We start from the raw sequence: 13,398 nt of genomic DNA, 5'->3' as shown, positions 1-13,398 counted from the left end.
TAAGCTTGCTAGTAATTCCCAGCCTCTCTGGGACCATGAAGGTTGGTGAATACCCACTTCTAGAATTAAAGATGAGGATTTACAATTATTAGATAACAGTACAAAACTGAAATGCAGTCATCCTGAAATATATACATGACTTCATAACAGAAGTTTTTAATTCAGTCATATGACATACAAAATATCTTAAATCTTTAAGTGGATATGCATTGGAAATTAAAGGTGCTTTCACAAAAGCCCATGTTTAGTCTTTTGATCAATGTCGTAAGTTCATTTTGAATGTTGTTACCTTAGGATTCATGTTTCTTATACTCTTATCCTGCTTTGAAGTCACTATATTAATACAATCTCATGGCAGGTAAATACCAGAATTGCTTATTTTCTTGTGGTGAACATGTGGTTTATTTCTAGTTTTAAGCTAAAGTACGGGAAACACAGTGAAAACCATGGTGTCCTTCCTGATGATGTGTCAAGGCCTTATCTTAGGTTATTGCTATGATCATAAACTTTTTTTTAACTTTATTTTATAGGACAAGTAAATCAAGATGTGTAGTATTGTATTGTTTCTTTTTCTAATGGAAGCTGTTTATGTAGTTAATATACAACTTTGAAGCAGCATTAACTTGTAGATATGGTGTGTACTTTTTCACATCAGATATGAATATGGCTTATTAGCTTTCTAAACTTCCCATCTCATTATTGTAGTCAGGCAGATATTAACTGAGTACTCTTGTGAGGACTAAATGGGAGGTGCTTTCCATGAATTTTGTTCAGGTTCCAACATTCAGGTACTTTTTTTCAATTTTATTATCTTTTTTTTTATTTAGAGTCTACATCAGGAGACAAATTGGTATCACATTCTTGCACAACTCCTTCCACATCTTCTGCCTCTGGACTGAATCCCACATCAGCACCTCCAACATCTGCTTCGGCAGTCCCTGTTTCTCCTGTTCCACAGTCACCAATACCTCCATTACTTCAGGACCCAAATCTGCTTAGACAGTTGCTTCCTGCTTTGCAAGCCACGCTGCAGCTTAATAATTCTAATGTGGACATATCCAAAATCAATGAAGGTAAATTTTTATAGTAACAGTTTTTAAAAAATGTATTTGCATTGTGCAAAATTATATTATCAATTAAATTCCCAATTAAGGAATGGTCTTTTGTTTCCTTTTGAAATTCATGTTTAAACTTCTTTTTTGGAGTTTAAAATTTATTGTCTTCCATAGTTTAAAATCATTGGTAGTAAAATTGATTTAGTAATTCTTCTCTATAGATATTTTTTCTTTTTCCTTTATTCTTTTTGTGATGTTGGAAATCAAACCCAGGGCCTCAAGCATGCTAGGCAAACCTTCTACCATTGAGCTATACCTAACCTACTTCTGTATATTTTTTAAATCTTTGCTGGGGTGTCTGTTGTTGGAGATGAGCTCTTCTATATGCTTAGTATAGAAACGAAATAAATAATATTTGTTAAAAATTGGTTTAAGAACTCAGCATTTCTAGGATTTTTGTAAAAACCTATATGTGAACACTTACTTTGAAATATTTAAATATGCTAATTAGACAATTAGGAATACAGGTTGTTACGTAAAATGCTTGTAAAAGATTCTCAGAATGGAGGGAGGTACTAAATAAAATTTCGCCCCCTCCCTGCCCCTCTGGTTAAGTACATTGTTTAATTCTAGGTTTTCTTTTCCGTATGCTACTAAAGTGGTTCAGGCAATCAACTTGAAGAAATCTGAACAAAAGTGATCATGGTTTTAATTTGGAAACCAGATTCAGACATGAAATCCTAAGAGCATTGCATAATTTTCTGATTAATCGATTTGTGTTTGTGTACATTTTTACATAATATTTTTAAGAGTAGTGAGTAGTTTAATTCTAAAAAGAGCTATCTCAGGCTGGAATTGGTTTTCTTATTGTCTGAAATAATTTATGTAGTTCTTTGATTTTGTAGGTAAATGCTTTACTTAGGCATAGTAGAGCTTTAAATAGTTTGGGGAAACAATAGCATAAAAGTAAGTCATAATAAAATGTCTTAAGCAGCAGAAATACATGGTATTCCTAAGTACTAGCTTTTTAATATTCATTGTTAAAAGATTGTTGGTGGATATTGATGTGTAGTTTCATTGGTCAGCTTTTTTTATAAAGCAATCACATGAAGCAGCAACTATTTTTTTCATTTAATTCCAAGTAATTTACTGAACACTCTACTTATATATGGATAGGCTTCTGACACAATCAGAAGTTCCAGAATGTTCTTTGGTGTTTCAAAAAAGACTCATTGAGGGGTTTTACTGTAAGAGAAAACATTGGTTTACTTTAGTGTAAATCCCTTTTTCTTTTTCTCTGCCTTAGATCATTTAAAATCTTTAGACCTGTTACAATATTCATGTTATTCAGGTTTTATTTTGAAAGTTCTAACTTGAAATACTTGCTTTTTTTCTGCATTCTCTTTTGAATTTTCAAGTTGTTACCAATGCCACATAAGCCTCATTGTTTTTATTTGAATTTAGTAGATGATATGTTTTTAGTTCTTACAGCAGCTGTGACACAAGCTTCACTGCAGTCTATAATTCATAAGTTTCTTACTGCTGGACCATCTGCTTTCAACATAACATCTCTGATTTCTCAAGCTGCTCAGCTCTCCACTCAAGGTATTCATTCATATTCTTAGATATTTCTAAAATTGTTTCTTAGTTTTGTTTTGGAATTAAGGGCAAGTTTTTTTTTTTTTTTTTTTTAACTTTGTTTTTGAAGAGATAGTGCTACAAAACAGTGATTTTATTTTTGGTTTTTGTAACATTGGCATATACCATTTTATTTTATTTCCTTGTTTTATGAAGTGTGCTTTGACATTTATTTCAAGGTATTTCCTTCAGGTCTGTAATATAGTATATATTTAATTCAGAATTTAAATTGCTAATAAGATATTTTACTCCAAAGCTGAAAGTAAACTTTGATATATCTTCAGTCTCTGTGAAACATTACATATATTTGATAAGTTGAAATTTGGTTGAGTTTGATGTTAGCCGATTTTTGACTAGAGGATGCAGAAATGCTCAATTCTTGTTTGAATTTGATGCTATTGAAGTGGAGAAAGACAAACAGGAGCAAAAGAATTACTTTGTCAGAAAATGATAAACTGAACAGTAATACCTAAACTAGAATGGAAGTATAATGATGCCAATACACCTGAAACCCTCTGACTAGCTTCATGAAGCAGGGGACTGCATGATGCCTGGGTCTGAATGAAGAGTTGGAAAAAAAGAAAGAAAGATGGTGAAGATGGGACCCTGTGAGAATAGGTTCAGGTTTAGCCGTCCTGGTCCAACCTCAGAAGGGAGAATGGATCTTAACACTGAGTGTGCTTACTGCTTAATGGTGCTAACTTAGTGTGGCATCTGGTGAAGGATGTCACATTTTTTACTTATTCAGAAAAATGTTCTCTGGGGACTATAAGGTATGGGGTATGTAGAGTGGTACTGAGATCTTCATGTATATTACAAAGGTTTTGGCTTATTTGGCGTTATTTCTTCACACTTTTACAGCCCAGCCATCTAATCAGTCTCCAATGTCTTTAACATCTGATGCTTCATCCCCAAGATCTTACGTGTCTCCAAGAATAAGCACACCTCAAACTAACACAGTCCCTATCAAACCTTTGATTAGTACTCCTCCAGTTTCATCACAGCCAAAGGTATGTCACCTTTGAGGAAAACTACTTACTTTGGGAAAATTAATAATGTTTTAGAATCTGTATTGTGGAAAAGAGCCTAGGAGGTGGTAGTGGAATGAATGACAGGTGACTGATAGTAGATGCAGAAAGGGGAGCTTGAATCTGTGCTAATTTTATACACTAATTCTGTTCCCTATTGACTTTGAGATTTGTGGCATGGAGAGTGTGATAAAGAAGGTATACTAAGTGAATCTGAATCTAAGTATTTGTAGAGTTTCAAACTAAAAGATGAGAAAACATGTTTTTCATTGACTTTTTCATTTTAAAAATGAATTCATTTCTCTTAACCATGTATATTATATTTACTTTTCACATCATGAAAATCATACTATTTATATCATTTAATTTTCAGGTAAAGGATAGTTTTATGACAGAATTTGAAATCTTGGGCTTTCTGAATACAGAATATATTTTGGCAGTCAATATGCCTGTGTGTGTCCAAGCAAAAATCTTAAAAAGATGATGCTTTAGAACACAGAAAACTGCTTTTCTGTTCCTTCTGGACTCTGAATAGGACCATTACAATGTTACTATGAAGTTTTGCACCACAGCATGAAGTAAATGGCAGTTGCACTCATTCTTTGCTTTTTAGACATGCCATTAGTAAAATATTTTTATAGTTCACTATATACAATTTGTATTTTTTAACTGATAAATGTAGGAGGGAATTCTTTCTAGTAGTTGAAGATGGTGGTAACCATCATCCCCTCCCTTCCTCAGCAATTGATTAATGTATGTTTTAGGGTCTAATTGAACTTTTAAATTCTAGGTTATAGTTAGTTTATTACACAGTTCCTTACCATTTGCCTGCATTTTGAGGGGGTAAAAATTATGAATTTCAGCAAAGTTTAATATCCTTAGAGCTTAATATTTTAAGAGTGTAGTCATGGCTAAAAGTGAGATAAGTAGTAATATTGGATTTATAGTCTAATAAAATGAGCATTTCAAATTCTGTAAGGAGATAGCTATCTTTTTTTCCTTCTGCATTGTCTACCTTTGTGACTGACTTTTGGGGCTTCCTTTTTAAACTGCCTTGTTTTTATCTATGACATCTGAATATAAATAGCATATTTATCACCATTGGCAATTATGGACTTCTTGGTTTCTCTCTAAAAGGTAACATCTCTTGGAGACCCCAGGTTGAATTATTTTTATTTATATTTATTTATATATATATATATCTTTGGGAGTGTGTGTGTGTGTGTGTGTGTGGTGTATACTCAATATGTAGTTGAAATTTTAGCATCGATATTTATATGTGACTTTATTTTTATTGTTAGCAGACATAATAGTAAACCAGGAGGGATATTGCAGTGTATTAGAATGAAAACCACTGAGAAGTTGGAGAACTAGTTTCTTCTGTTGGTGTTAGTAATACTTTTATGGCCTTGGGCCATTTCATGAAGATATGAGATCTGCGTTTCAAAATTTGACTATCTTCTTGTGTGAATTTGGCAAGCCCTCTGATTACTCTCTCTGAACAATCCAGATTGTATAGTGTTTTAGATTATTAACTAGATTTGAAGGGAAAGATGTGGATTGGATTTGAGAAACTAACCAGTAATTTACACAATTATATATCACTGTTATTAATCTTATGGAACAAAAATTAAGATAACCATTATCTTATTCACTGGAGAATAGAAATAATAAGAATATTTTCTGTTAATAGAAATAATAGGAAAATTTCATTGACAATAGAACTTTTGTGCTCCTCTAGTTTCTGCGCCTATGTGCTAGAAGCCTGTCTCAACAGATTTTAACATTTCAGGTTAGTACTCCAGTAGTTAAGCAAGGACCAGTGTCACAATCAGCCACACAGCAGCCTATAACTGCTGACAAGCAGCCAGGTCATGAACCTGTTTCTCCTCGAAGTCTTCAGCGCTCCAGGTAAGTTGATGATGTGTATTTAGACTGTATTATCCTTAATATGAGGTGTGCTGTATTATTTTAATATTTTTATATCTATACACACAACACAATGACAATTTTGGTAGAATCCATGGAGAACCTAGTGTAATTTTCTATGTTATAAAATTTGCAAAGAAACAATGGGTGCAGTGGGGCTCATTCCTGTAATTCCAGCAACTTGTGAGTCCGAGGCAGGAAGATCACAAGTTTGAGGCAAACTTGGCCAATTAATGAGACTCTGTCTCAAAATAAGAAAAGGACTGGGGAAATAGCTCACTGATAGAGCAACTTTGGGTTCAATCCCCAGTATTGCAAAATAAGTTAATAAATAAATAAATATGAAGACAAATTTTTTACATAAAATAATTATCTCTAGAAGTGAAGCCTGGGTTATTTTGAAGATAATGGCTCTTTTTCTTTAAAATTTTGCTTAGTTAAGTATATGAACTAAAAATATGGAATACTTGTACCAAGAGGGCAGATGCTTTTATAATATTTTATTGATCGGTTTTGCATCACCTTTTAACCTCCTCATAGCAGTTGTGATTTTAGTGTATTGATGAAGCCAAAAATCTAAAACTTGAACTAGTAGTGTACATCAGAGTTTACCAATAGCTTCAACTCTGATCCTATACACATTGCTTTTCATATTATATAGCACTGTATTGTATTTTCACTTTCCTTGGTTCATTAGCAATACAGCCTTAAATTAAACGTGTTGAATGAATGGTTTTCATTTGATTGATTTTTTTTTCCTACTTTTATTTCATGCTACAAGGTGGCAAAATAATTCAACTGTTGTTTTTATTGTTGTTTTCTAAACAAGCATTTCAGAACTTATACATCCAAATGAGAATTGTTCCCTTCAAAATAATCACCTTTGGATGCTGTCTACTTACTCCAGCAATGTTGCCATTGCTCAGAACATTTTTGGGAAATTCTTCTTTTAAATTGTCTTTAGAGGCTGCAGTGTTATTTTAAATATCCTCAGTGATGAAAACTCTTCATCCTTTGGGAGCTTTAGTTTTTGGAAATAACTGAAATTCATTCAGAGCCAAGTCTGGTGAAGCAGGTAGGAAATCAACTTGGGTGATTAAATTTTTGGTTCTCACACCATATCCCCAAACCCTGGCCCAAACCATTCAGTTTTAAAAGAAGATAACTAATCTTAGTAACTTTTTGTGTCTTTTTTTGCCACTACATTCATTTCAGTGCTATCTGATAAAATGCCCTTATTTTGCTTCACATTATATTATCCTCTGATTCAACTTCGTTCTGATATTGAACAAAGACCTCTCTTTAGATATACGAGGTGTGGTATTCAGATGTGACTTATATCTACAGCTGTTAAAATATGACCACTTGTTATTATAGTAGTGTTTATGGTATAAGAGAAAACAGGTTCTGCTGTTGAATTTGAGAAATACAGTTACTATAATTTGATTTTGACATTAGTGTTTAAAAAGGCTCTTTTTTCTCCCCCTGAAGTGTATTGAGGAATACATGATATGCTTTGGATTGCCAGAGTATTTTTAAGAACATGGTTATCTTTAAATTGATAGACTATATTTAACAGGTAGTTTCTATGATACCACTTTTAATTATTATACATTCTACATTTTAAACATAAATTTTTCTTCCAGTAGCCAGAGGAGTCCATCACCTGGTCCAAATCATACTTCTAGTAGTAACACATCAAATACAGCAGTTGTACCACAGAATTCATCTGCCCGACCTGCGTGTTCATTAACACCTACGCTAGCAGCACACTTCAATGAAAATCTCATAAAACATGTTCAAGGATGGCCCGCAGACCATGCAGAGAAGCAGGTATGATTCATAGTAAATATTTTAGTACATCGGCAAAAAAAAAAAAATCCTGATTGTAGTAAATCCAAACTGAACCACTGAGTTTGAGCTGTATTTTGTTTCACAAAATAATAGTTTTGTAGCTGCCAAAATCAAGCACTCAGTGTTTAACACTATACTGATAAGTGCCTTGTATTTATTTTCTTCATTGTTTGTTTTAGGATTTGTTAGAGTGTAGAAGAGTTTTCCCATTTTGCCATTGAAGCCCCTATGCCTGTGGCCAAATAGGTTATTCCAGGGTCAGTTATGTGGCTCAAGCCAATGTTCTTTTTCCACTTGGCCACTCTGGTTTAAGAATCTGTTAGAATTATGAATTTCATGAATGGTTCTCACTAAACTAACAGAAGTTAAGAAACATTTTTGCTTAAAAATTAAAGAGCTTAGGACATTCCATCACTGCCATTTTCCTCTCCTTAAATAACAGTAATGAGATTCTTCTATTGATACTCTACCTGAACTTATAATCGACAGTCTTATTGGTTGACTTAGTGACTCAAATTGAGTCCTTCCAACTTGGTGCTTTACTATCCAGAAGTTGGAAATGCTATTCTCTTAAGAAACCTGAAGAGGAATTGAAAGTAACTTCCATCAGAGACGTTTCTTAAAAGAATAATCATTTCCCCCTTATATTTGCCAGCATTTTTGTGCATTGAAAAGAAATGGATTAGTCTCTGACCTTAGTCTAAAGTTATTCTTGAAAATAAGGATGTTTTATGTGTATGTTAATATTTTATATTTTGTGTAATCTTCATTTCTTTAAAGGCATCAAGATTGCGTGAAGAAGCTCATAACATGGGGAGTGTTCACATGTCAGAAATTTGTACTGAATTAAAAAATTTAAGATCTTTAGTCCGAGTATGTGAAATTCAAGCAACTTTGCGAGAGCAAAGGTAAATTTTTCACTGGGATAAATATTTTTCTTAGAACTTTGTACGGTAATCCCCTTTTCTGCTGGGAGTGTGTTTCAGGATCTCCACTGAATGCCTGAAATTGTGCCTAATACCAAATCCTGTAATTTAATACCTCTTCCATCCTAACTAAGCATGTATCATACACTATGGCCATAACTTCCAGTTTGAGGTGCAATATCAAAACTAACATGAATGTCTTTTCCTTCACAGTTTCACAGGTAAAAAATTCACTCCTACTACAGATCTTTGCAACCTCAGCATACAATTTTTTTCTTTCCCTATTAGGTTGAGAATTTTTACTCTTTCACTTAAGAAAGCGCTTTATGGCTTCTTTTTGGTATATTGGAACTGCCAGCATTGATGCTCTTGTACTTTGGGGCCATTATTTAATGAAATAAGAATTACTTGAACACACAAGCATTGTGAATGCTACAAAGGTCAATCTGATGACCAGGACAGCAGCTAAATGATTAACGAGCAGGTAGCATGTACAGCAAGTTTATACTGGACAAAGGGATGATTCACATCCTGGGTAGGATGGAATGGACAGTGAGAGAAATCATAATGCCACTCGGAACAAGGCACAATTTAAAAATAACAATTATTTCTGAAATTTTTCATTTAATATTTTTGGACTGCAAGTAACTGAAACCACAGAAAGAAAATAATAATCCTAATGAACGATAAGGCATCTTGATTTTATTTCTCTTAACCCATGATAAATGCTTTATTAGGCTTTTTTCTCCTTTACATTATTTAACAAATGAAATGTTGAAAGCAGCTAATTATAAATGTCCCTACTTGATTTTAGGTTACCATTATTCTGCTGAGGATATTTGTTTCATTTGAAATTCCTTATTACTATTTATATTATCCTTGCATCACCTATATATATCCCTTGGAAATTTCAGAAAGAAGTACGTTTTTAGATGCCTTGTTTAAAAATTGAGGACAAGTTTTCAGGTTTTACATCCTGTCTATATAAGTCACTAGATCAGAGGGAAGAGTTAATCTTGTTGTAAAACTATAAATATTTTGAAAACATCAAATTGAAATTTATAGTAAACTTGGAAGATTGAGTTTTTATCCTTTTCAGTTACTAAAATATCAAGATACTTTCTGAATATTAGCTGGGATCCTTTCACTTTAGTGTTTGCTCTGGAAGTAGTTCTAACATACACAAAAACCTCATTTTGGCTTGCTAGATGGACTATTTGACTTGTAGAAAATTACATGTGTACAAGGCCAGATATGCCAGTGTAGGATTTTGCTTAATGTCCAGTTGTACAGGCAGTAAATATCAGAGTTCACAGAAGAGGAAAGATTTAATGAAGTCTATGGGAATCTAGTTAACTGGTGGGTTTGTGGAATTTGTTTATCTTTTATTTTAAGTACACAACACATCAGTAGGAATTTGATTTGGTTCCATTTAAAGAACAAAATCGAGGTGGGGTTTTGCTACTAGGGGTTGTTCCCACTCAACCCTGAACTATGCCTGCAGCCCTTTTTTTCTTTTTTCAGTATATATATATATTCATGGGGCATAGTGTTACATTTTAATATACATATACAGTATATAATGATCAGAGTAAGGTAATTGACCACAAACATTTCTTTTTCTTTGTGTAGGGAACGTTCAAAATCCTCTCTGCTAGCTATTTTAGTTTTACTTTTATACTTTAAACTTTTATTAATCATTACTATGTATAATACTTAGGATAGTTTAAAAAAAACTATTCAATATTCTTCAGTATAGAGGACGACCTGCTTTAGAAGATAATTTATAAATGGAATATTTACATGTAAAATGAGTGCAGTGAGTAAAAATTTTTTTTGCGTGAAATTTCCTTGTATTAAAAAGAAAAAAAAAAAACACACGAAAACATACACACCAAACCAAAATGTTAACTTTGCTATTTTAAAATGTACAATTGTCATTCATAGTTATTTTGGCTCTGTATGTATCTACATCTACACCAAATATTGCTCTTCAGGTTAGCCCCTCAGACCTAGAAAACAACATAGGTTTATTTCATATTTACTATCTATTGCCTTTTTTAATGTGATGATGCAGTGTATGTATAGAACAATAAAATTTAAATCATTCTTTATGTTCAGAATAATTATTGAGAAATTGTTAGAAAATTTTAAAACATTCTAACTTTGGCATCCTGATACATTAATGCATATCATAAATCAAATGGTTATTTTGTCTTTATTAATACAAGTTTGAATTATATAGTGTTAATTATAATTTTATAAGATACTTTTATAGTTTTTCTTAAACATGTTGTACACACAAATTCTAACATCTGTTTTTATTTTTCAGGATACTGTTTTTGAGACAACAAATTAAGGAACTCGAAAAGCTAAAAAATCAGAATTCCTTCATGGTGTGAAGATGTGAATAATTGCACATGGTTTTGAGTACAGGAACTGTAAATCTGTTGCCCAGTCTTAACATTTTTGAGCTGCATTTAAGTAGACTTTGGACCGTTAAGCTGGGCAAAGGAAATGACAAGGGGACGGGGTCTGTGAGAGTCAATTCAGGGGAAAGATACAAGATTGATTTGTAAAACCCTTGAAATGTAGATTTCTTGTAGATGTATTCTTCACGTTGTAAATATGTTTTGTAGAGTGAAGCCATGGGAAGCCATGTGTAACAGAGCTTAGACATCCAAAACTAATCAATGCTAAGGTGGCTAAATACCTAGCCTTTTACATGTAAACCTGTCTGCAAAATTAGCTTTTTTTAAAAAAAAAAAAAAAAAAAATTGGGGGGGTTAATTTATCATTCAGAAATCTTGCATTTTCAAAAATTCAGTGCAAGCGCCAGGCGATCTGTGTCTAAGGATACGATTTTGAACCATATGGGCAGTGTACAAAATATCATGAAACAACTGTTTCCACACTTGCACCTGATCAAGAGCAGTGCTTCTCCATTTGTTTTGCAGAGAAATGTTTTTCATTTCCCATGTGTTCCATTTCCCTCTGAAATCCTTGATCTGATTTTATCCATTTTTTTTAAGGCTCCTCTTTTTCTCCTTACTTAAGGCACTGTTGCTATGGCACTTTTCTATAACCTTTTCATTCCTGTGTACAGTAGCTTAAAATTGCAGTGATTGAGCATAACCCACTTGTTTGTATAAATTATTGAAATCCATTTTGCACCCTGTAAGAATGGACTTAAAAGTACTGCTGGGCATGTGTGCTGAAAGTACATTGATTGCTCAAATATAAGAAATGGCCCAATGAACATGGTTGTGGGAGGGGAAAGAGGAAACAAAGCTAGTCAGATGTGAATTGTATCTGTTGTAATAAACATGTTGAAACAAACAAAAAATTGTTATTTTTCTTTTCCTTCGGTCAATGCATATTAGAATTTGAACTACTTGGGAATTCTTTATCAGAACTATTCTTGTTGAATATTTATACTTAATTGAAATAATTCCTTATGGGAGGTTTTGTTTAAAACATTAACAGAAATTGTGAATAAAGATATTTAATGGAATATGAAATTCAACAAGAATGATTGTCACTTTCCCAGTGGTTGTCTTTTGTTAAACCCTAGTTTACCTGTCTTGCTATTATGACATTTCATTTTGAAGGATGTTTGTGTTGTAGCTAACTGTTCAAGTCTGGTGCTGACTGCTGTTCTTAGCCATCACAAAACGCTAAATTTGTGTAATTGGAGCTTCCTGCTGTTATCTGGAAATGGTGGGAAAGCTCAGCTTTGTATATTGTTTCCTAAAGTATATTAAAATAAAAAAAGAAACTATTGCTACTATAAAATTACCTTGGCTTTTTTTTCTTGCTAAAAATATTAGTCACATGGCCTTAGCATGACACTGCCAGTATTGTATCAAGTGACAAGAGTTTCTGTATGCAGAAAATCCTTTCAACTTAAAAATTTTTAACATCTTAGAGGGTTTTTGTTGTTGAGGCAGATATGTGCTTCCAGAACTGCCAGCACCAAGGGCTTATTTTTGATGTTTTACATCAACATCAATGTTATTACTGAGATACTAAATTTTCAAAATTGCTCTTGTGCTTTAATCATATTTAGACTATAGAAATGAACATTCAAATTTTTCATTAAATATAAAAGTAAAATGTAAGCCATAGTATTGTTTATTTTCTGAAATACACAAAAATGTTCCAGTGTTATTGAGAGGAATTAAAATCTTATACTGGAAGCTGATTTTTTTTTTTCTTGTAACAATACTTTTAAATGTAAGAAAAGATAAATGTCATGAATCATATTGTCATGAAATGTTCATATCTGTGAGATTGTTACCATTTGCTGAACTTCATTAGTGCATGTAAATGAAACCCTGAAGAGTTGTGTTAAGCTAGAACACTTACTGTATCTTTTCTTGGGGGGAAAAAAAGTAAGCAATGTGTAATGTAATAGGCAAATGTTTCCTGATCAGATGGCAACTTGACTCCTGGTTTAGGTGAATTTGAATTTGGTTTTCAAATAATTTGTCAATCTGTCCCTTTGTTCTAAAAGTTGCTTACATCCTTAGTCACATATTCAGGACAAGATGCCTAATTTGAAATTTCTTAGTGGTAAACTTTTAAACAAAATTTTTCTTGTGGAAATATTTTTATAATATTTGATCCACTTAAGATGCTGTAGTAAATTATTTTAAATATTGCACTTTAATACAGACATGATGTCCAGCTCCTAACCTACTTGAGGTAACTAGGAAATATCCACTAGAATAGGCACAATACTCTGGAATATTCAATATCTAGTTGGTTGGTTGTCATGGATTTGAGCTCATACCTTCCTTGGGATTGGATAATATGAAAATAAGAATACTGAATAGCTCTAGGTAACCTTAGAGGGGTTCCCCCGCCCCCACACTATTAAAAGACAAGTAGTCAATATTCAAACCTTAAGGACTGCAATTGTATTTTGTGATGGTGGGCCTGTTAGTCTTTCCCCCGAAGAACCAA

The 13,398-nt window shown here is 32.8% G+C and overlaps 1 protein-coding gene across 10 annotated transcripts in view; it reads left to right on the top strand.

The window, feature by feature from the left end:
* WAC (WW domain containing adaptor with coiled-coil) overlaps positions 1-11,252 on the top strand; it is a 69,268-nt gene extending 58,016 nt beyond the window's left edge. For 8 of the 10 annotated variants that reach the window (XM_079106909.1, XM_079106916.1, XM_079106913.1 and 5 more), the window contains 7 exons: positions 828-1,073; positions 2,538-2,660; positions 3,555-3,703; positions 5,514-5,632; positions 7,297-7,483; positions 8,285-8,412; positions 10,763-11,252. In XM_079106909.1, the coding sequence (XP_078963035.1) occupies positions 828-1,073; positions 2,538-2,660; positions 3,555-3,703; positions 5,514-5,632; positions 7,297-7,483; positions 8,285-8,412; positions 10,763-10,832 (1,022 nt within the window). In that variant the 3' untranslated portion in view covers positions 10,833-11,252. Of the gene's footprint in view, positions 1-827; positions 1,074-2,537; positions 2,661-3,554; positions 3,704-5,513; positions 5,633-6,479; positions 7,232-7,296; positions 7,484-8,284; positions 8,413-10,762 lie in introns of those variants that run through there. The other 2 variants (XM_079106907.1, XM_079106912.1) reach the window with 2 other exon arrangements.
* The last annotated feature ends 2,146 nt before the right edge of the window (positions 11,253-13,398 follow it).

This window comes from Sciurus vulgaris, assembly GCF_902686455.1.
Source record: "Sciurus vulgaris genome assembly, chromosome: 12".
In the NCBI taxonomy this organism is placed as follows: domain Eukaryota; kingdom Metazoa; phylum Chordata; class Mammalia; order Rodentia; family Sciuridae; genus Sciurus; species Sciurus vulgaris.
Note: the sequence above shows the minus strand (reverse complement) of the source record. Positions and strands in the feature narration are given on the sequence as shown.